General features: G+C 39.6%; 1 protein-coding gene across 1 annotated transcript; it reads left to right on the forward strand.

The window, feature by feature from the left end:
* Positions 1–19,078: 19,078 nt before the first annotated feature.
* LOC114476983 (zinc finger protein 217-like) lies at positions 19,079–24,093 on the forward strand. The gene is made up of 5 exons (XM_028469007.1): positions 19,079–20,162; positions 20,568–20,672; positions 21,391–21,873; positions 22,299–22,403; positions 23,372–24,093. The coding sequence occupies exons 1-5, from the start codon at positions 19,079–19,081 to the stop codon at positions 24,091–24,093; spliced, it is 2,499 nt and encodes an 832-aa protein (XP_028324808.1).
* Positions 24,094–25,427: the final 1,334 nt, after the last annotated feature.

Here is a 25,427-nt window from a genome sequence, read left to right on the forward strand (position 1 = left end):
TGGTACTTATGAAGAGCAGGTGAACCTGTTTAGAGTCCAGCCCAAAGAGTTTCTCATGTTTGTCTAGCTCTGCTCCGGGAGGTCCTTGAAAACATTGGATGGAAGCTGAGGCCCAGCTCTAGATCCCAGAGACCACAGAGGCTGCTAACCTCTGCTCTGTGCTCACCACTCCTGCCAGGGCCTGATGTGTGTTTTCACTCTCACTGCTATACCCTGATTTCCTGGGCTTATTGAGTCATGAATGTGCACTGGTGCCCTGTGACAGAATATGTCAGTGGCTGTCAGGCATTCTTGAGGCTCCAGCTGAATCAACAGTCTGCAGTGAGAGAGGCTGACACACACACGTACACAAAGTATCTTGGCCTCCTTTATGTCAAGTAAAAAAGCAATAACAATTATGACTGTATAAACAGAAAAGAGATGTTTGACACCATAAATGGACTTCAGGGAATCATAACCTTAATTACATCACAAGAAAATGCTCTCCAAAATATGCACATATATTTCTATTTAGTAGACTTTCAAGTTCCCAGATGGGCTCCTAGAACTCGCATGAAACTGTGCAGAAGTTGTAATTTTTTTACTACTCGGTCCAGTCTCTGTTTCTCTTTAAATGAGTATAGGGCAGGATTTGAGAAAAAATAAACATACATATATGTTTTGTTATGCTAATGGTGATGAAGTGCTCTAAACCAAAGAGAATGAGCACACACACACATTTCTACCTATTGCCTTGTAAGGATTGTGTAATACATTTTGTACTGCTGTTCTGGGCGTGAATTTCCAGTGCAGTTCTGCGGTTGTGAAGTTAAATGAGGCTGATGGTGACATCAAATGATGCTGGTGCGCATTCTCAACGGCTTGGAGAGGCGGCCCAATACCGGAAATAAAAAGTAATGAGAAGAAGACAACTTGGAGACTGAAAAAAGACAAGCACAGTGGACTAAACTACTGTTTGGTTCCACATATGAATGCAGAGGCATGTGCACAGGTCTTGCAGTAAACAGTCACATGAACGGTGAGTAAATAAATGTCACAGTTGGAGTGCGGATCGGGCCGCATTTTCTCATTCGAGTCTGGCCCAAAAGTGAAAACCTCATTTTTTTCCACATAGAAAGGACATATTTACGTTTGTTTTAGTGGAAACCACCGCTTTTATTAACAAACAACTGTTAATGTAAACATCAGATCAGCAAAAAGGTAACAAACAAAAGTGAAACACAAACGGGGGCACAGTTCATGCAAGAAACCCATCGGATGTAATTACATAATCCATGTATCAAAGATAAGGACAATCCAGGTTATTGTGCAGAAAAAAAAATGTTTTCAACGGTGTATTCCTTTATAATTGTCCTTCTCTGCTCCATCCTCCGTCCACTGGGATCCTGCTACAGCATAAAACGAGTAAACCACACTATGTGAACGAACCCAACTACAAGTTCTAAATATCTGTCCGAACCTGACCGGGTCCCGTCAGGGTTCATTCGGGTATCCATCCTCTATCCACAGTATCAGCTGTGCTCCGGTGATAAACAAACTTGGCATGGCTGATGGCTGCAGTTACACTAACCACCGGAGTGTCAGTATGGAGTCTGATTTCTAGATTCTGCCTTATGCTCTTTGAATGTATATAAAATTGGCAGTAAGCCAAAATAAATTTTGATGCATATTGCTCTGGTGTTTCTCTAGGTTGTGTGAGGCTACAGAACAGAATAATTATTTATCAGAAACCAACAGGTACAAACTTTTCTTGAGGGGTTAATTTTTTGCCACACACTAAGTGGTTAAAAATGGCTGCATCCTAATTTCAAATCAAAAAGTTATCTTGATGGATTTAATCTATTTGTTGTTGTGTCTCTAAGGAGACCATCCAACTGGATTAATTTCCAAAATAAACTTCACATGTCTAATATGTATGGTTAGTCTGTCACCAAAAGGTCAAGCTGTTCTCAGAACCTCCAGTGGAAACTAAACTGTTTCACCAAACAAGCCCAGAGATTATTCCAACAGAAAGTATATATATAAAAAAAAAAAACCAAGAAGACATAGTCATCAACATCCCCCGCCAGATTGGTTCTCATTATAACTCACAACGTTTTCCTAAACGTCCTAAATCAGAAAACTTAAATGTATATATAAGATAATATTATCACATCAGAATAAAAATTTACTATCTTAAACGGTTTCTAAGAAAACTGTTCCCTTTCAAGATACCTCAAACAGAGTCCAAAAAACAGAACAGGAGCAATAACTCCAAAAAAAATAATTGCGCGCTTCTCATTTTCAAACTCCATCAAGGTATTCATACCCTGAAGCCACACACCGAATCTGGTTATGTTATCTTCAGCGGGTTCTGAGAAAAGCTGTCCCCTTTGACGATACCTCAAACAGAGTCTAAAAAACGGAACGGGGCAAAAACTCCAGAAAAAATAATTGCGCAGTTCTCATTTTCAAACTCCATCAAGGTATTGATACCCTGAAGCCACGAACCAAATTTTGTTATCCTATCTTAAATGGTTTCTAAGAAAACTGTCCCCTTTTAAGATACCTCGAACAGAGCAAAAAAACAGAACAAGGGCAATAACTTTAGAAAAAGATAATTGTGTGCTTCTCATTTTTAAACCCCATCTAGATATTGATACCCTGGTTATCCTATCTTAAAAAGTTTCTGAGAAAAGCTGTCCCCGTAAACTCGGACGGACGGACGGATCTCAGAACGTTTCGAGATTTGCGCCAAACACAATGTGTGTAAAATAAACAATAATGCAAAAACTACATAACTGATAATGGTGACTACAACGGCGTCAACGCATCGTTTAATGTTGTAAATTCCTGACAAAATCAGGCTGGCGGCCGCTTTCTGCTTCATTTTTGCTGCAGTACCATGTATGAACTGCTGCAATCCAAAATGTAGCTTGAAATGTTCAGCACCCTCTTGTAGCTTTAAGAATGAGAAGAAAGTTACTCAAATTAAGCAGTGTTATTATTTATGATGTTCTACATGATATATCATACAACACTGGATACATGATTGATTGATTGATTGATTGATAGATTGATTCTACTTTATTAATCCCCAAGGGGAAATTCAGTTTCAGTTACATCCCGACCAAGAAACATGAAGGACAATAACAAATCACATGGGGGACAGGTATGGGAGTACTGGGAAGCAGCCAGCAAGAGCAGCGCTCCGTTTCTTAAATGAGAAATATGAAACAATGGGTAGGAAGAAGAGGTAAAAAAGGCAAAAACCAAACTAGGCCCTTGTAGAGAGGGGCGGAGTTTGGGATCATGAAAAAACTCTTCAGCAAAACATTGCAACAAAAACACAACATACAATTCAATACAACAGCACGTTAGCACAGGGAACGGCTCTTTAGGATGGGTAGTTTGCAGGTCAGCCACAGTATGACGCTACTCTTATGGCGCGCCTCCTACTGCCAACCACTGGGAAAGAGGAGGGTTGGAGCCAGAGGAGACGGTGACAAAGACAGGATATGTAATGATGTCGGAGGAGTGAAAGGGTTCGTTGAGATAAGCATGACTCTCACATGAAGATGACCTCGAGAGTTAGTTGGCAGAGCCGGGTCCAGGTGTACATGAAAAGTGAGGGTAAGGTCAGAGCGTCTTATCAACATTCAGTCCTTGGAGAGTTTGGAGAGAAGAAAACAGACCACAGGTTGTTCAATCGGGGGGGCCGAATGAGAATAGAGAAGGTGTTTTGAGACGGGCTAGCCATAACATGGTTGCCAGCACTACTGTTCTGTTCATGGTCAGTTCGATAAGTAATCCAATAGTGTGGCCATTTCCTGTGAGACAAACTATCCTCCACTTAAAGTTCCATGGTGGAATCCATCTGAGAGAGTTCGGAGAGTTTGGCTCCTTTCGTCGTTAACTGCGGCTTCCAATAGTGCTGCCAACGTAATCCAATTTTGCGATAGATCAGGAAAATGCCAGATCCAATCAGCAGAAGACCCGATATCATAAATTCCAATCTGGTGGTGAACATCTTCCACATCCTCAGGACTTGCGAACGCTCCCATTGCCCGTCCTTCTAGTAGAGAGATCTGACCAAAAATGAAGAAAGACCAGATAATCAATTCCATGATTAGATTGAGGATCGGGATGCTGATAGAGGCTCTTGTTAATCTTAAACAAGACAAAAGAGCAGCAAGCAGGGAAATGAGGGAGAGGGAAAAAATAGCGTCTTTCTCCTCTGAGAGCAAGCAGGAAAAGAAAAAAAGAAGAAAAAAAAACATGTGCTTTAATATGGGAGGTACACTTTAACATGGAGGAATAGACTCTGGCAGTGGTAAATCACTAAGTTAAACACAGGTACCTAGGATAGAATAAAAGGATATTTAAGGATTAAAAAGCATTTAAAAGTCCAACAACATAAATTGCATGCACACTCCCAGCGGCCAGGGGATGCCGATTTTGTCGGGGAGTGGGGAGTAGATTGGAACAGCACTGCTCAATCCACCGTTTTATACCCAGACAAGAGCACACTGAGCGCAGGGTTTGCTCGTTCACTGTTCCAGCCGGCTTGTTTTCTTGGTGCATTACTGCAAACAACAGACTTACTGTATGAGTCTATAATCACCCGTGGTGTCCGCCATGTTGCAAACAAAGCTCAGGCTACTACGTTAAAAAGGAGGGTCAAATTTCTCAATGCTCTTTATCACTGCTTTATGCCTACCAAGAAAAAAAGACAAGCTCACAATCAGAGGAAGACTAAAAGAGGAGACACAGACGTCAGTACAGATAAATGAGTCATGGACAATTAAATATGTGCTTCTCAACACTAAACAGTAATTGCATCTGTTCAATATCATTATGAAGTAAAACCCTATTTATCCTTCAGTGACCAGATGTACTTTATTTTCTTCTCAATGCAAGATGCCCTAATAAATAATCTAGACTGCAACTGAAATGGTTTTAAGAAACACGTTAAATCAATCCATTATATACATGTATTATTCTTTTTGGTGTGTCTCCAAGTCTTATTTAAAGCCCTTAAAACCATTTTCTTATTACAGACTAAACATTAAATCATTTTTCTCGTATTTTTCCAAGTATTCAATGTCCTAATTTATACTATTTATTTATTTATTTGAATTAAGACATTACATATTAATCAATGTGTCAGCAAACAGCGTCAACATAAACATGCCGGAGTTAGCGCAATAGCTAAATTTTATCCGTTGTCCTAAGGCAGGTACACGTGATATAACATGCAGTTCAGCAACATGGCACAATGAGACAAACATTAAACCTGAGTGACGACAGAAAACATGATGCCACATATACTTTTCACAATAAAAAAACAGGAGTCAGGAGTTAAAAGAGCCCAAAAAAAGAACAATATTACCTACACTGTAAACTAATAAAAAATGAAGGCAATCGACTACTTGTTCTTTTTGATAACAGTTAAACTTAAGTGCATATGAATAAGTTTAATTTTAAATAATCCCACTTTGAAACAATAGGACTTTATCATTCCTAGCATGTAATTATATACCGTAATTCTATTAAGTTGTACTTAAGTTGTGTCAAGTTATGCTTCCCTATAAACAAATATAGTTCCATTTACTCAAAAATTATTAAAGTTACGCAAAAAAGAAGACACCAACTTGACATAATTAAGTTAAAAGAACTTTTTTTATCACTTTGAAAGTTTGAGTATAAACTACTTAATATATTACTTTTTTTTTTTCGCTTGTCTGCACATGCTGTCAAAAGTCAACACTACAAGAAGTGCAATCATTATGAGACAGCAATGCATGTTTTGTTATTGCAATCAAATAAATTGATTTATTTTATTGCTTAATTGTGACCATCACCAGCCCTCCCTAAGGAAGCGTAAGAAATCTTTTATTAGAGGGAGGATATAAAAAGGGAGAGCAGTGTTACACCTAAGTGAAGAGGGAGGGGGAGGGGAATAGGAGCAGGGAGGAGAGACTCAAGGTAGGAAATAGAAAGGGTGTAGAGAATAGATTGTTTTACAGTGAGGGTGAGATGTGAAGTTGTAGAATATATTGTGCTTATTATGTTGTGTAATCAAGCCAGTATAGTGACAAGTGTGAAGCTTAGCTATAATGGTGGTGGCTGTGGACAGGGGGAATGAGTGAGTGGTAGTACCTAAAGCAGGTATTTGGGATTAACGTGTCTAAAGTTAAGCCCAGTATGAGTTTTATCCCACATCCCAAGGCGTGCCAGTGCATCGTATACCAGTATATGTGCAAAAAACCGCTACCGCAAACCCAGGAACTGCCCCGGGCCCGCAGATGCAGCCAGGACAGCAGACAGAGTGGGGGCCAGGGAGCCCCAGGCCACCCCCCCCATGGCCGAGCAACCCCCCAGTCTCCCCCAAGATCCCAGGCTGAGAGGCAGCCACCGCCCCCCACACACACATCTGAGGAAGCCCCAAGCAGCCGAGCACCCAGCGCATCCCGCCACCGACCCCAACCCCCAACCCCAAGGCGACCCCCGCCGCCAGCCGGCCCAGAGCGGCCCGCCCCGCCAAAGCAGGCGGCGGCTGAGCAGGAGAGAGGCCAGCCCCCACACCAGGGCCAGCGCAGGCCCGCACAACACCACTACATAGCACCCTCCACAGGTGGGCGGCCCCGGCCCCCCCGACGAGAGAGGATGCCACCAACCACCCAGGCAGGGCCACCCCGCCAGCCACGGACCGACAGGCAGGCGAACCCATGCACCCCCAGCCAGGCACCGCAACCCCACACCAACGTCGCCAGCAGAGCACCCCCCTCCCATGGAGGCCACCCCCAATCACCCACGCGCCGACATGAGTCACCCCCGACGTCAGCACAGCCCGGAGGACGCGGGCCCCACCCCGCCCAAGGCGGCGCGGCACCCCGCAGAACCGCGGCCAGTCCCCGGGCAGACGGCGGGGGGGCGAGCCCCGAGATGCCGAACCCAAAGACCCACCCCCGGGACACCCGCACCCAGACACGGCACCCACAGGGCCCGGCGCCCCCAGCCAGCAGACCAACCACTCCCGACGCGGATCCGCCGGGACAGGAGCCACCCGCCGTGCCCCCACACACACCCACCCAGCACAACCTAGGGGAGGCCCCAGCGCGGGCGAGGTCCTACACCTCACCCTTCCCTCCCCCGAAGCTACACAAGCCGGCCCCTGCGGTCCCCCAAGTGAGCCCCCGGGGAGGGGGGGGAAGGGGGCGGCCCGGCCCACCGCGCCAGCGGCACCCTCAGCGAAGGCGCGCCCCAGGGAACCAGACCAAGGCGCCCAGAGCGGCCGGCGGAGCAACCCACCGCAACACCCCGCCACCCAACAACCCAGGACGCAATCGCCGCCCCCAAGAGCAGCCACCCCCACCCCAAAGCCATGAACCCCACCACCCCAGGCCCCCAAGCTACCCACCCGACGCAGCCACACCCGCCCCCCAAGCGAAGGCCACAGCCCCTTCACCAGCATCCCGGTCCGACAGGAGCCCCCCACACCAAACCCAACGGGAGAGCAGGCGCAGAGCGAAGGCGGAGGAGACACAATGGCAGATACCACAGGAGTGACTACCACTATATATATATATATAAATACACAACCGACATGAGTGGGCAAATGCTCACATTTGATGGCGTCTGGCACGTTAGGGAGGCAATCTCTGCACGGATTAATCCCTGTATTCACTGTTCAGGGCAGATGGCAGACAGTGTGTGTGGCATTGTGTGGGTGAGCAGTTTGCTGATGTCAACGTTGTGGATTGAGTGGCCCCTGGTGGCGGTGGGGTTATGGTATGGGCAGGCGTATGGTATGGACAACGAACACAGGTGAATTTAATTGGGAACATGTTGAATGCACAAAGATACTGTGACGAGATTCTGAGGCACATTGTTGTGCCATTCATCTGCTACCATCACCTCATGTTACAGCATGATGATGCACGGCCCCATGATGCAAGGATCTGTACACAAGTCCTGGAAGCTGAAAACATCCCAGTTCTTGAATGGGCAGCATACTCACCGGACATGTCACCCATTGAGCATGTTTGGGATGCTCTGGATCGGCGTATACGACGGGGTGTTTTCAGTTCCTCCCAATGTCCAGCAACTTGGCACAGCCATTGAAGAGGAGTGGATCCACATTCCACAGGCCACAATCAACAACCTGATCAACTTGATGCCAAGGAGTGCAATAGTATGTGGCTGCAGACCCAGAGACCTGCACATTCAGACATCTTATGGTTTCTCGGCAGTGCCACCTAGTGGTTGACTGTTAAATTGCAACTGCACAGCCTTGACTCTCACTGTTTTTTTGACAGGGTAAAATCCAAATAAGATCTAATTGTTTGTGAAGCTTGGAAGACTTTTAAACTTTTTTTTTTAGAAGACTTTTAAAATGTTTCTAAATAGCCTATAATGAAATAAAATGCTTTTTTTTTTAATGTTCTATGCATGGGGTTATTTTGACAAAAAAGTCTTAACAGTGAAAAAGATTAAATGAAATGGTTTTAAATGTTTTATTGTACGGGCTTGCATTGCCCCAGTTGGGGCAAGTTTTGTCCCTGCTGGATTCTTCTATGCACCTTCAAAAAAGAGAAAGAGACTATGTCATAAATCTACAAACTACTACAACCTAAAAATAACAATGGACAAAAAAACTCAAATTTAGTTTAATGTCACAGTGTCTCCTGTTCATAAAATATAAAATGTCATGCTTTTGTGGAAACGTTGGCCCACACACAGATAATTTCATTTCTGTTTAAGAGCTGCAGTCTGCACACCACGCACACACACACCCACACACAAACCCACGCACAAAATGTGCCGCCTTCCACCAATAAAGCAGCATGTCAAGAGTTTTTTTATTATTATTACATATTATTAGATTATGTAGGGTTTTAGTATTTAGTAAAAATTTAGTATAAAAGTTGCAGCTAACACATTTAAAAATTTTATCTCACTTTTCTCATATTTAGCACATTTTCCTACATTTTACACAACAATTAACAACAAATATATAGAGGTAAAAGAAAAGCATTAAATCATAATATTTAAATCTAAATCTAAATGGTATATGTTATATCTAAATGATAAATCTATATCTAAATTTTAAATCTAAATCTAAATATTATATGTTATATCTAAATGTTAAATCTAAGTCTAAATGTTAAATCTTATATATAAATGTTAAATCTAAATCTAAATGTTAAATCTAAATCTAAATGTTTAAATCTAAATATTAAATCTAAATCTAAATATTAAATCTAAATCTAAATATTAAATCTAAATCTAAATATTAAATCTAAATGTTTAAATCTAAATATTAAATCTAAATCTAAATGTTTAAATCTAAATGTTATATATCATATCTAAATGCTTAATCTTATATCTAAATGTTAAATGTTAAATCTAAATGTTAAATTTTAAATCTAAATCTAAATGTTAAATGTTAAATCTAAATCTAAATGTTGAACTTAAATGTTTCGCACTAATGCTAATTGACCCCGCCCCTTGTAACCTCAACCAATACAGAAGCAGAGACACACACAGCCGATCCCACCCACCTTTTCACCCTTGCGTGGGTGATTATGGCTGGTTCTCTCCGTGCGGTGGAGATCGAGCGCGTGGTCATGGCAGATGTACCAGCTGCCCTTCACAGTACACTGCCGCAACACAACAGTGCAACACAGTTATTAAAATGTATTTTAATGCTGTAGTTTGTCGATGTGTGTTAATTTGATGTGACATGCTGAGATCTCCTTGTTTACATGTGGTAAACAAGGAGATGTCTAGAATACGTCTAGACATCTCCTTGTCTAGAATACGTCTGCTGAGCAGACCAACATTGAAATGACGTTGAAATTTTTAACACTTTAGAAAAAGTTTACATTTTCAGAGAACAATACTTATACATGTAATGAACAATGTCTGCAAAAAAATAAACTTGAAAATTCCTAAAAGTGGCAAAGTATCAGACACCATACAACCTTCAAATATGACAAACTATGAATACTGTAGTTTAAATGGTCACAGAGAGACTGCACATTAACAATGTCTGAAACTTTCATGTCTTAAAAGTAAAGCTAATAACAGCATGAAAAGGCAAATACCATTTTCAAGAGCAACAATCCTGTCCCTCTCATGCTCTTCCAAAGCCTGGTGAATTATGTATGGCAAAATCCACGTCTTGTTTGAAAGCAGTGTAAACTACATGCATTGGCAAATGGAAATCTGGAATGGCAAATGAACTCAAGCCTTGGTCTTGGAGAGAAACCCAGGCCTGCTTCATCCAGTAAAAAAAGCAAGAATACAATATCCTCAAGACAGACATTTCTTTCAACTGTAAGATAAATAAGCATAAAGGAAATTCATAAAAAAATTATCATGGTTGAGATCAATACATCATTGTAAGTGAAAATACAACAATGCTAAAAATAATTAAACTCATGTTGACTAATAATAGTTAGATTACCCTAAAAGTTTATGGGAACTTCTCAGGCCCATAATCTATTAAGTTCCAAGAAAATCTGACCAGTAGTGTTTTGGGTAGTGTACAGATGCAGGTTAAGGGATAAACATATCAGTGAGGAGTTATAAATTGCTAAGTTTGTAACTAAACCCCAAAGCCACTTTTTCTTCTGAATACATATGTATTTGGATATTAAATAGTGCTTAACATTTTAAGCGAATCCCAGTCACAATCAAATTCCAAGGCTGACTTCATGTTAGGGCTGGGCGATATGACCTTTTATAAATACCGCGATATTTTTAGGCCATGTCACGATACACGATATATATCTCGATATTTTGCATTACCCTTGAATTAACACTTTGATGCACAAAATCACACCAGTATGATGATTCTATATGTCTACATTAAAACATTCTTGATCATACTGCATTAATATATGCCAATTTTAAACTTTCATGCAAAAGAGGGGATATCACAACTAAGTCAAAGTTGACATAACTGTATTTATTAAACAGTGAGTGGCTCAAACATAAAATTGTCAACAGAAAGTGCACGTTCTGTGCAAAATTGTCACAGAGACATTTCAAAACAAGACATTAGTGCAGGATGCAACTCACATGGCATTTCAAAACACAAAATTAAAGTGCACTTTTTGTACATAATGCCACTACAATATTTTAAAACAAATAGTGCCCTTTTGTGCATGTTGTCATTAAGATGACATTTCAAAAAAAAAAAAAAAAGAAAAAAAAGTCCGCGAGTTTAACGGTATGGTCATTTTCAACACCGCACAGACTACAAGCTGCGATATATCGAGTATATTCGATATATCGCCCAGCCCTACTTCATGTACCCATTTTCAAAAAGCCAAGCTTTGCTTGCACGACTTGGCACCTGTGCAACTTTATAGTTTGGCAGAAGAATCACCTCTTTGGTGAAATAATGAGACACAGGACATCCACTTCTTCTAACTGAAACCTAAATACATATTTAAGGAGATCAAATTACTGTGTTATAGTGGGGATTTATGTTTACATAAATATTCTATTATCGCTCTGTGTAATTTAAAAAAAAAATAGCAAATAACATTCTCATCCCTGATTAATGTGCTTTGCTCCCAAAAAATCTGATAGAGCTGAGGTCACTGACATTATAATAAACTGTCTAACGTCAAAAATACTTGCGCTAAACTTATCAAACCTGGACTGGTTTCCTCAACATAAACCGTAATGTTAAGCAAACATCAATTCTGATTTAGTTTGGAAGTTAGAGCCATTATAGCATAGTTTTTAGGGATAATAAGTATGATTTCTGCGTTAAATGGATTTTCATAAATGGATTAAAGTTGTGGGTGTACGGTGGCTTAGTGGTTAGCATGTCCGCCTCACAGCAAGAGTTTGCATGTTCTCCCCCGCCCAGCGCCCTATGACAGCCGGAGATTGGCACCGGCAGACCCCTGCGACCCTGATAAATGGGAATAAGCGGGTATGAAGATGGATGGATGGATGGATTAAAAATTCGTGTATCATTCGTTTTTCATTATGTAACAAAATCATGAAAAACAAAAAAAACACTCATTATTTCATATTTGTTTACAAAACCAAAATGAAAAAACAAAAAACGCCTTGTTTTTCAAATCCAAGCTCTTCTACTTCAGTACAGAAAACGAAAAACAAACATCTTTATTAATTTTCTCCATTACCGATTTGCCAAAGTACGTGACCCGGAAGTGTACTTTCATCCGACGCTAACGGCTATGCTAACGGCAGTTCGGCATGACAAGATCGCTGCTTCCAGCTGTGCATCCAAAACGTGTCCTTTTTGCTTTAGCTGGTGTTGGGCACAGAACCTCCTCACGGACATTTAGGAGGATTTAGAGACTCCTAAGTGTTGCAGAGCTAAAGATATCTCTGAATGTGTAAAGCTTCACTCACGGGTCACGTACTTTGGCAAATCGGTAATGGAGAAAACAAATAAAGGTGTTCGTTTTCAGTTTTCCATTTTCTGTACCGAAGCAAAAGAGCCTGAAAAAAAAAAAAACAAGGCGTTTTCCATTTTTTTTTTCATTTTGGTTTTGGAAACAAATATGAAATAATGAGTTTTTTTTTCGTTTTTCATGTTTTTGTTACATAATGAAAAACAAATGAACGAATAATACACGAATTATTAAAGTTGTCACAAATCTGAAACCACGTTCACATAAAAGTATGACATACGTGGAACAAACCAGTCTAGGTTTAAAGAGTCTATTTTAGAAGTTAGACAGTGTAGTGTCGGAAACGAGAATAAGAAACACATCGACTGTCGCTCCCTCTTCAATTACCCCTATCAGAGGCTGGAATCAGAGACTTACTTCATCGCCATTTTAATCGCCTTCTCACTGTATCTGACTTAAACAATTCCGAGTAAATGGGCGAAAGTTGTAGACAGAGGCAGCTCGGGGACTTTCTAGAGAAGTGTCCGACATATTTGCAAACGCATTACCTGCGTCGCTCATGGCACAAGGTCCACGATAAAACACTGCATTGACTTCTCCCTCATTAGAGCAGTGTTCGACATGGTTAGTTCCATTATTCTGACCAGCAGACAAATTAGCCAGCGGGTTAATGGCATCTGCATTATTTGAAATTGCAGACAACGTTGCGTGCAGCTTCACACATTGTAAAATAAGACGCAGGTCTGTGCGGGTAAAAATTACTTTGAAGATGGCAACTGGGTTTTTCATATACATATTCAGACTTTCATATATATATATATATATATATATATATATATATATACACTTTAATATTTATATTCAACTAACAAATCTGTCTAAATCCGTGTTAGTGAGCACTTCTCTTTTGCAGAGACAATCCATCCCACCTCACAGGTGTGACATATCATGATGCTGATTAGACAGCATGATTATTGCATGATTATTGCCTTTTATTGTGGCCACCCTGAAATGTGCAGTTTTGCTTTATTGGGATGGTCTGGAGGTCAGTGGTCTGGTCAGTATCTGGTGTAACCACCATTTGCTTCACGCAGTGCAACACATCTTCTTCGCATAGAGTTGATCAGGTTGTTGATTGTGGCCTGTGGAATGTTAGTCCACTCCTCTTCAATGACTGTGAGAAGTTGCTGGATATTGGCAGGAACTGGAACACTCTGTCATATAGGCCGATCCAGAGCATCCCAAACATGCTCAATGGGTGACATGTTCAGTGAGCAGAGGTGGCAAAAGTACTAGTCTTCAGTACTCAAGTAAAAGTATAGATACTTGAATAAAAAATTACTCTGATAAAAGTAAAAGTATTGAAGTTGCTCCCTTACGTGAGTAAAAAGTAAAAAAGTACATGCTACTAAATGTACTTAAGTAAAAAAAAAAGTAAAAAGTAAAACAAATGCCCCTACAATAATAAGACAAGAGTTTTTAAACGAGCAAATTCCATGTATTTTTATATTTTTTAGAACTTGTAGAAAACATAGATCAGCATAGTGCGAATAAAAAATTGAACATGTCTGTGGCACACATATAGCCTACTCAAAGGGTAAACAAATGTAAACCAAGAGGGTGCTGGCTCACATCGCACTACGATAACCCACAAGAATGGAATGCAAAAAAGTCCGAAAAAAAAGTGGTGGGAACAAACTCGAATTTGCTAAATAAAAATAGTTTTTATCTACAAATTCGATAAATCGATTAAATAAATTTTTTTGCCCATCCCGACCGTGACGTCAACATTGAAGGACTTAAAAGTAACAAGCTAATTTTTAAAATGTAAGGAGTAGAAAGTACAAATATTTGTTTAAAAAAGTAAGGAGTAAAAAAAAAAAAGTAGGGATGTGACGATACACTCAGCTCACGACCCGAGACACGATATTGGGTTCACGAGAATGAGACGAGACGAGATTTTAAGAAAACTACAATGACAAAATATATGACTGGACCAACAGACTTATACTTAACCGAGTTGCACCTGCATTTTAAAATGTTTTATTATAACTCTTTACATGCATGATGTAAGCATGAGCTTTTAATATACTTCTTCTTCCACAAATTGAAACTAAAACTAAAATTTATAAAAGTTAAAATAAAATAAATAAAATAATTTTTTTCTTTCCTTTTTTCAAGTGCAAACAATGTTATGTGCAAAACCAAATCAAAGTTCTACTCTGTCAATACAGAGTGCAAATAGTGCAAAAGGAGCCTGACCAAGTATGTCATTAACAACATGCTGCAACTACACAGCCATGTTCTTATAACTGTTAATAAACTTCTTTCACGCTGTAAAGCGTGACCGAGTTAGATGCTGGAGATATGAGGAAATAACCAGGCTGCAGAGCGTCCTGCTTTAATACAGAGGGATGTTTGCATTGAAACAGAACTATTGGCTTCCGTAATACGCAGTTTTAAATATAAATTGTTTAAAGCAACCTCATTAAAATATGTGTGGGAACAGTTTGTGTTCCATCCTCATCCACATATGACAGCTTGTTTCACTCTGTAGTGGATCAAACTGTGACTTTACGTTGGACATAGTATGAAAATAGTTGAATCACTCGGACACGGACTCGGGGGGGAAAAAACCTGATCGGGACATCCCTACTACCAATACTCAGAAAGAAAAAAAAACTCGATACTTGATACCATTTTTGATACCACGGTAGGGCTGGGCGATATGGCCTTTTTTATCTCAATATTTTCAAGCTATATCATGATGTTATTACTGTATATTTCTAAATATTTTGCCCTTGCCTTGAGATGATACTTCAATGCATACAATCAAACCAGAATGGCATTACTCAATATGTATTAATGTTTTCTCTGTGATGTAATTGGGTTTTCCCCTAACTATTACAGCATAGCGTACCTGTTAGTTTCTTTTTCAGAGGCAAAACCTTAAAATAAGGTTAGTCAGTTAAAGCCACATGCCAAATGTCACACACGGACCTTTATTAACAGAGGTGTAGAGAACAATACCAACATTTATAAAAAAAAATGTTTTTATTTATTTATTATTACTGACAATTGTGAATTTATCAGATACAAAATATATAAACAGTTGCCACAAATAAGGCGCGCAAACACGCACACACTCGCACTGTTTGGCTGAATGTCACTCAACAGAATGAACATGGTCCAGAAAGTTATTAATTAATAATGTTAATTATTAATCCAAGTTCAAATAAGTATAAAAGGGCAAAAGTTTTTTTTGGGTTCGGGGCTAAAAACAAATAAATAACAAGTGATTATAAGAGCCAAGGTACAAAGGCCTCATGTAAAGAATTTTCAATATTCACAAAGTTGGGGTCCAAAATAAAGTGAAGAAGTCACATAAAGAAAAAATGGTTTTATATCCAAAAAAGAGTAATATTTATAATATAAATTAAAACAGAGCTCAATTTTTTTTCTTAAATTCCCACATGCAGTTATGGGTCAATGAAAAGAGTAAAAAAACAAGAATTTTTTCAGACTTCAAGAGACGGTCACCCAAGAAGAACCAATGCATATATGTGATGTATATGTAATCAATAATGATGTGAACAGTCTATGTACATAGATCAAAGTTGATCAAATCACATGGAGCTGAAGCATATGCTAAGTTGTTTACTGAAGGCCCAAACCTCGGCAAACTTTTTTTCCAATTTTGAGGAACTGGCAAGTCCATCAGATAGGATGTATAGCAGATCTTTTTGTATATTCTGAGAGAGTAGGTGGAACTGTATTACTATACCATATTTCACTTTCCCATGTGATGTACCTGAGATACTGGAATCAAACTTGTTTCTTTATTGAAATATGAAATTAATTATTTATACATTTACCAATATGCCATGCCCTACCAAATGTCTTTGTTAGAGCATAATAAAAAGTATTTTAGAATGACAGCACGTGTTTTTCCAGTGTTGACAGCGTCATGTTTCATAACTAAATCTCTGCCGTTTGTAAGAAACTAAAACGTGTGAAAATCAGGTAAAAATTCGTGGAATTATGGTTATTGTAATTGGGGAATCGGGATACACCTTCCTCGGTAAAAATAAATGCAGGCAGGGCGCATCGAGACCTTTCCAACATGGCGGCCGCGCTGATCGTCAGTTCCAATAGGCAGCGTCAGTCTGAGGAGTCTATGTATATAATGTCTATGATCTCACCTGTGGTTGCTGCAGACTTGTTTGCTGGGAACCAAACATCATCCTTTAAGAGAATGAACCGTCTTGGTCTCTGTTAACGTGTCCCGGTTCTCTTCATCTTCTCCACCTGCAGCTGTAGGCTCAGGCTGAGGTTTAACCGCAGGCTCGATCTCACCCCATAAAACTTTAATACGTTACACTTATAAAGTGCCTTCAATTCAAACAAAATACCTGCATGGACTAAATAACGAGTTTTGCGATGTAAAATAATAACTCATGGCTTTTAAAATGAGATATAAAGACATTTAAGAGGATGTTTTTTTAACCCATCATAGCTTTAGCTTAATACTTAATTGGTCCGTCAGTATTATTGTTCCGCTGTGCAACAACTAAAGGTTCCCCCTCACAGAATAGGACCGGTAGTGTTTCCCAGGACTATAATAATAACAAAATTATTATTATTATTATAATTATTTATTGCTTAAATCACAAGTCTTACAAAGACTGAACGACTTGTAAAAGATGTCAATTTCAAATAGTAAAAATTTAAATAAACAGCTCATGATTTGCAATAGGATTTATCATTATATACTTACTATGTACCTAATAGTGTGACTTACAGGAATGTATTTTTATTTATTTTGTTAAATGAACAATTTACGTGTATTGACTTCATTTAGCAACACTGAATGTATGAATACAGGAAACAGTTTGATGACGTCATCAACTGAACGGTTGCAGCAGCTGAAAGATGAAAGCAAAAAAAAAGCAAACACAATGATAACTTCAGTATAGCTTCTATTAGTGCTAGTGATTGAGTTGGAGAAACTCTCTTACTGATCTGAATACATAGAAGTTAAACAACAATATTTGTGTATTTTAAAAGCTGACATTTTGGTGAGAAGTGGCTGCTACAGGTAAGATGGACTTGGTAAATGGACTTGATTTTATATAGCGCTTTATCACCACACTGAAGCAGTCTCAAAGCGCTTTACATATCAGCTCATTCACCCAATCACTCTCACATTCACACACCAGTGGGACAGGACTGCCATGCAAGGCGCTAGTCGACCACTGGGAGCAACTTAGGGTTCAGTGTCTTGCCCAAGGACACTTCGACACATAGTCAGGTACTGGGATCGAACCCCCAACCTCTCGATCAGAAGACGACCCTCCACCACCTGAGCCACGGTCGAGACTTTACTGATGTTACAAATGATCATTTGAAAATTATTTTTACTCTGGTTTTAACATAATTAACATTTTATTCCTTGGGGAAAAAAACAGTTCAATATTCTATGGAGATGACACTGTTTTGAACAGTTTGAGAGTCTTTCAGAGCCTAAGGTGTGTGTACATATAATACATAAAATAAAGGTGTTTGACTTTAATTTTCACAGAATGGATGTAATACAGCAGGATAATAATAATAATAATAATAATAATAATAATAATAATAATAATAATAATAATAATAATAAATAAATAAAAGCATATTTGATAATCTTCTCATTAAAGATACTCATGTTCAAAAAGGGTAAGAAGTGTAAAACTTTTCTAGTCCTACTCACTTGTATTAATTATTTAATAGTGGAGTGAAAATAAAAAGAGTACCCCAAATATAATACTCAAGTAAAGTACAAATACTACAAAATATTGCTTAAGTTAAGTATGTTTACTTCATTTATTAACACTGAATGTATTGCATGAACAATACAGGAAACAATTTGATGACATCTTCATCAACTTAACAGTTGCAGTGGCTGAAAGATGAAAGTAAAAAAGAACCAAACCCAATGATAACTTCAGTGTAGCTTCCCTTAGTGCTAGGGTTGGACAAACTATATTAATGATCAGAGTATATAGAAGTTAAACAATATTTGTGTATATTAAAAGCTTAAATTCTGATGGGAAATGGCTGCTGCAGGTAAGAGACTTAAGTGTTATTAGGTCTGACCTACTAACATCCTTGATGCTGATTGGTTGAAATTTGAACGGTTTCATACTGTATGTCTCAATGCGCAGACAATATAGTGCACCAATAATCTACACTTTTCTCTATAACTGCAGGATAATGCGTGGATAACTTTTTGCTTGGATACCTTTTATTAACGTTGAACATATTGAGCAAAAGAAAAAGTAATGCCTCGTTTGGTGGAACGAAATTGAACGATACAGCTCACGTATGTGTGAATATTTTCTTTTGGTTTAAATTTTAACTTTACAGGTTCACTTTTTTCCCCATCATTTGTGACATGAAATTCATTTCACAAATTTGTGGAATTTTTATACACAAGTAAACATTGTTACATAAAAGTTCTCACATTATATTCTCCTAATTTGCAACATTTTCACACGTAAGGTGTTTGGGAATGTAAATTAAACTTTGCTACATTTGAAGTTGTGCTTGTTTGTTGCTTTTTAATGATCAAACAAAACTCAAAGAAATTTCTGTGATTTTTTTTCTTCTTCCAGACACCTGATCAGAAAACAGTGTGCCGAGGAAAAATGACGACTCATTCAGTGCTGCCGTTGGTGCTCGGCACAGACGGGGATGCCGAACACTTCGTTCCACTGGCCTCTTGTGGCTCTACGTCGTGCATGTCCCACTCAGAAGAGCTGGCGTTCCTGCCGGAAAGTGACGTGGCAAATTGCTGTATGTTCTGCCAGCAGACGTTTGATCACCAGGAAGAGCTGGGTCCGCACATCCTAACCCAGCATCCCACCACCTGGGTTGAGCCTGGTGTGCTCCGGGTGGATGCGGAGTTCAGGATGCCCATGGAAACCTGCTGCTCGGTGGTGAAACAGGAGGAGGAGGAGGAGGCCCACAGCTGCATCCTGTGCGGGCTGGTAGCGCAGAACGCCGCCAAGCTGGAGTCACACATGATAAAGCATAAGGAATACTATGGCTACTGCTGCAAGGTCTGTGGCCGGCGGTACAAGCAGCGCCACTTACTTGAGAACCACATCAAGATTCACACTAAGAGCAAGTCCCAGCAATACCACCTGGATTCCCCGGTTACCATCAACGGCGTCATCCAAGATCCTCCACCTGAGCCCGTGACCAGTGTGTACAAAATGTGCAAAGTGTGTGGAGCAATCCTCCCTGATCGTGACAGTTTGGTGGAACACAGTCGTGTACATAACCGAGAGAGAGAACCAAATAAAGAGAAGAATGACTTTTTTGAAAGCCTAGCCTTTCAGCCTAAGGGTTCCACTAATGTTCTGCCAGTGAGAACATCCAGATGGATCCCTCAGCTCAATCCCATCACTACGTGTCAGGCGTGGCAGCTGGACACCAAGGGCAAGCTTGCGGTCCGGCACAAGAAAACCAAAAGGCTCAGCCCAAAGGTCAGCACAAACCAAGAAAACGGTGCCTCCAATGAAGAGGACCTGCACGGCAACGCGTCCAAGGGCCAGATAGACAAACCCAAGAAAAAGCAGCTGGGACCAAAGCGTCAGGCTCAGCCGCAGTCAACCAACAGGGCAGAAGCTCCGCCTCCATCACTCGATGCCAAACAGACTAGAACGAGCTTGCCAAAACAGCCAGAAGATGGCGTCGAGGACGGCTCTGATGTCGCAATGATTACAAGTAAAGCCATTTTTACTTTTTCAAAACAGTTGCACTAAAAAGTATAACAACATAAAAATAAATCTGAGCACTAAGGGATTGAAGTCATAATATTTCAAGAATAAAGTTGTAATAATTGTAGAATAGTCATAATTTTATTAAAATAATGCCATATCTTTCAATACTGGTCATGGTACAGGGCTCAGAATTCCCTGTTGAACTAAACGCAACTAACAATGATAGCCCTGAAGTCGACCACTTCCCTCCACTTCCTATATTACGACTTTAATCTCGTAGTGGCCAGATTTTAGTTTTATTTTATTGTGGCCCTAATACGCTGTGGTACTAAAGAACACTTTTCCCTCCAATGCTGATCTGTTTGCATTTTTCTCTCTCTCTAACTTTCTCTGGTATTTGATCCTGAAGGTGAAGATGGTTCCTATCAGTCCAAACGCTCCAAAGAATGCAGCTACTGCGGGAAGTCGTTCAAATCCAGCGACTACCTCATCATTCATCGGAGGATTCACACAGGTTAGTTTCTTTGTTTGCATATAGTTGACAATCAAATCATGTTCACGTCTTTAAACTGGTTTGTTTTTTGTTGTTTGTACAATACACAAGTTTAAAACTTGTGTATTATTTTTAATTATTATTTTAGAACACGAACAGAAAATCTCTTCATTATTAAAGTGCAAGGAAAAAAGCATCTCAAGTTTAAATTGTTGATATTAGTTTTAAGGTTATTTTATTTTATTTTTTTGCTATATTGACGTTATTTTTTCACATTTTTCAATTCTAGAATATTCTTCAAAAATGTCTGTAAGCCATTTGTTATTAATTAATGGTTCAGTTTTTCTCTTGCCAACTGTTTGAGTAATATGACACTTGATTAAGCCTTTTATAACATTCCACACAACCAAATAAGTCATAAAAGTACGTAGGATTTGAGCTGATATTATATTGGATTGATATCGGTATCAACCAATACTCAAGGCTCCTATATGGTATCGTATCGTTGATGAAAAACTTGTGATGGAATCAAATTTCACTTTTGTGGCGTAGTGTTCAATTCTTAATTTAAAAGCAATATTTAATGAGGTGTTTTTCCTCCAATTAGCCTACTATTCTAATGCTACGTAGCTTTAGGCTAACAGTGGTGCAATGGTTTAGTAAGAGTTACATTTTAAGAGGATGTAGAGGTAATAAAAGTCAAAGTTACATATTTAACCAGCGTTTGTGTTTCTTTCAGGTGAAAAACCCTACAAATGTGTTCACTGCAACTACGCTGCTGCTCGGAAAACCTCGCTGAAATATCACATTGAGCGTCGTCACAAGGATCTGACGTCGCTACAGAGCCCGAGCGGACCCTCCTCCTCCTCTATGAAAGACCAACACATGAACAAAGTTCCTGCTTCCAACAGGATCAAACCATTGCTTCCTGCTGTCAGAGCACAGGAATGCTCCCTCAGCCAATCACGTGTTCAGGTGATAACCGAGAAGGAGGAGTTTACCAGCATGACCGCTTCTCCTTCTTCTCTGAGCAATGCCACCATTCCCACGCTGTACCCCTTCCCCAAGCTAAGCCACGAGGATGTGAAAATGGAGGACGTGGAGGATCCGTTAAACTTGTCCCTCAAAGGGCCTTTTCCCAACGCGGCCAGTGCAGAACCCACAGCGGCACTGGTCCCAATGGCTGGCGTTAAGGAGGGCTCTAATGACGCAGTGATTACTGGTAAAACCATTTTTACTTTTTTAAAACAGTTGCGCTAAAGTATAACAACATAAAAATAAATCTGAGCACTACGAGATTAAAGTCATAATATTTCAAGAATAAAGTTATAATATTTCAAGAATAAAGTTGTAATATTTGTAGAATAGTCATAATTTTATTAAAATAATGCCATATCTTTCAATACTGGTAATGGTACAGGGCTCAGAATTCCCTGTTGAACTAAACGCAACTAACAATGATAGCCCTGAAGTCGACCACTTCCATCCACTTCCTATATTACGACTTTAATCTCGTAGTGGCCAGATTTTAGTTTTATTTTATTGTGGCCCTAATACGCTGTGGTACTAAAGAACACTTTTCCCTCCAATGCTGATCTGTTTGCATTTTTCTCTCTCTCTAACTTTCTCTGGTATTTGATCCTGAAGGTAAAGATGGTTCCTATCAGTCCAAACGCTCCAAAGAATGCAGCTACTGCGGGAAGTCGTTCAAATCCAGCGACTACCTCATCATTCATCGGAGGATTCACACAGGTTAGTTTCTTTGTTTGCATATAGTTGACAATCAAATCATGTTCACGTCTTTAAACTGGTTTGTTTTTTGTTGTTTGTACATTACACAAGTTTAAAACATAGTCCCCAGGTTTAGAGAGTCTCCATTTTTATCCTTGGAAATAAAACAATTTAAAAACAAGCCATTTTTTAAAGGAAATCCAGCTTGAAAAGAAATGATAGTAATAGTTGGACTGAAATGAGAGGAAAACAAAGTGAGTCAATAAGTTAAAGCTGTAAAAATTTAAATTTGGACTATTGTTTATTATATTTTTAATAATTATAATTTTAAAACAGTAAGAGAAAAGCTATTCATTAATAAAGTGCAAAGAAAAAAGCATCTCAAGTTAAAATTGTTGATATTAGTTTCAAGGTTATTTTATTATTTTTTTGTTTTATTCAATTGTATGATATTGTGATTAGTTCAAATGTTTATTTTGGATTTTAAGAATATATTTGGCTATATTGAGGTTATTTTTCAAATTCTTCAATTGTAGAATATTCTTCAAAAATGTCTGTAACACAATTTTTATGAATTAATGGTTCAGTTTTTCTCATGCCAACTGTTTGAGTAATATGACACTTGATTAAGCCTTTTATAACATTCTACACAACCAAATAAGTCATAAAAGTACGTAGGATTTGAGCTGATATTATATTGGATTGATATCGGTATCAACCAATACTCAAGGCTCCTATATGGTATCGTATCGTTGATGAAAAACTTGTGATGGAATCAAATTTCACTTCTTCTGTGGCGTAGTGTTCAAATCTTAATTTAAAAGCAACATTTAATAAGGTGTTTTTCCTCCAATTAGCCTACTATTCTAATGCTACGTAGCTTTAGGCTAACAGTGGTGCAATGGTTTAGTAAGAGTTACATTTTAAGAGGATGTAGAGGTAATAAAAGTCAAAGTCACATATTTAACCAGCGTTTGTGTTTCTTTCAGGTGAAAAACCCTACAAATGTGTTCACTGCAACTACGCTGCTGCTCGGAAAACCTCGCTGAAATATCACATTGAGCGTCGTCACAAGGATCTGACGTCGCTACAGAGCCCGAGCGGACCCTCCTCCTCCTCTATGAAAGACCAACACATGAACAAAGTTCCTTCTTCCAACAGGATCAAACCATTGCTTCCTGCTGTCAGAGCACAGGAATGCTCCCTCAGCCAGTCACGTGTTCAGGTGATAACCGAGAGGGAGGAGTTTACCAGCATGACCGCTTCTTCTTCTTCATCTTCTCTGAGCGATGCCGCCATTCCCACACTGTACACCTTCCCCAAGCTAAGCCCCGAAGATGTGAAGATGGAGGACGTGGAGGAGCTGTTAAACTTGTCCCTCAAAGGGCCTTTTCCCAACGCAGCCAGTGGAGAACCCACAGCGGCACTGGTCCCAATGGCGTGCGATGTGGTCCAGGAGTCTGTGCGGGAACAGGAACCTTCCACCAAGAAAATGAAGTACTCTGTTGGGAGTGGGAGTGAAGCAGAAACCAGTGACCAGCTTAGTTTCGGCCTGGTTTTCACACCAGCATCAGTAGGCAGGTCCAACAAGCTGATTCTCACTGTCAGGTGCAGGAAGACCCCAATACGAGGCCCGGGTCTGGGCACGGCGCCTTGTATTGGACCTGCAGAGAACATGTCCACCAGTGGGGGCAGCGATGGAGTGCTCTGATTGGATAGCCTCAATGTTCAGGCCATAGTTCCCTGGTTTGGAGGGCATGTATTACACTGAACCTCAAGTTACTAGTGTACTAGCGTCCTGCATGGAAACTTCGTCCCATTAGTGAGTGAATGTGAGTGTGAATGAGCTGACATGTAAAGCACTTTGTGACCTATGTCTGTGAAAGCTGCCATATAAATAAACATTACTTGCTTATATCATATATCATTGCACTACTGTCCTATTATTATTATCTTGTTATATTCTATTTACTTTTGCACAAATTAGTCTCTAACTAATACATTTTCTGGTTTATTGTTATATTGATTGTATAGTTGATTTAATGTTTACATTGTGAGAGAGAGCACAGTTCACCAAGTAAAATTCCTCGTGTGTATAACATACTGTACATGGCCATTAAAGTTGATTCTGATTCTTACTTACATGCAAACATTGTGCTGTAACTTGAACAAACCAGCTATAATCACCAGCACCTGGTGGGCACACAGCTCCTGTTCACTTACCTCTCTCCACTCATCCACTTGGTGAAATGTAGGATAAGATGCAGAATTATGTCAGGTAAAAAAGACCTGGTCTTTTTAGTTGGTTGAGTTGGTCATGGCGTCAAAATGGTAGCCTCTTCGTTCCCCCAAAGTTGCAGGGTCCCTCTCTGTCTGGCAAGTAATGCTCCCCTGAATCCTCCATTGCTCCAAGATTCAATTCAATATCGCGCAAATTACAACAAAAGCCATCTAATAGCGTTATCTAAATATAGCATTCGTAATAAGAAGGAAAAACCCCAACAAAATCCACATTAACAAGCAAGAAAAAACTCCCTTTTAACAAGTAGAAATCTCCAGCAGAACCAGGTTCAGAGGTGGCAGCCATCTGCTTTGACTGGTTAGGATTAGTGGACAGAAGGAGCAGAACAGAACAGGATGGAGAGATAGAACATCAGAGTGCCCGAGACTAGTTGAGCCGTGAACCACAGATCAGGAACTGCCAGCTCCAGCTTTCTGACACCAACTAACACACACAAAGCAAACGTGTACAAAGATGAATAAAAAGTAAAGATAGAATAATTACAATCATGGGGACACTCTGGACACCTACTTCAGACTTGGTGGCAGCAAAATTTAGTCTTCAAAGTATTTTTTCTTTTTAATAATTTCATTTCGAATTAAGATTTGATGTGCAAAAGTAATGTTCCAGCATTTAAATGCGCAAGAGTGCACGTAATTTATTTCAAACAAAATATTATATTGCCTAAAAAAACACATATGTTTTAAAGCTCACCTCTGAAAAACTGAGTAAGCAGCAGTATTCCCTGATTTCACCTTCTCTGC

Source organism: Gouania willdenowi, chromosome 15 (genome assembly GCF_900634775.1).
Source record: "Gouania willdenowi chromosome 15, fGouWil2.1, whole genome shotgun sequence".
Taxonomy (NCBI): Eukaryota; Metazoa; Chordata; class Actinopteri; order Blenniiformes; family Gobiesocidae; genus Gouania; species Gouania willdenowi.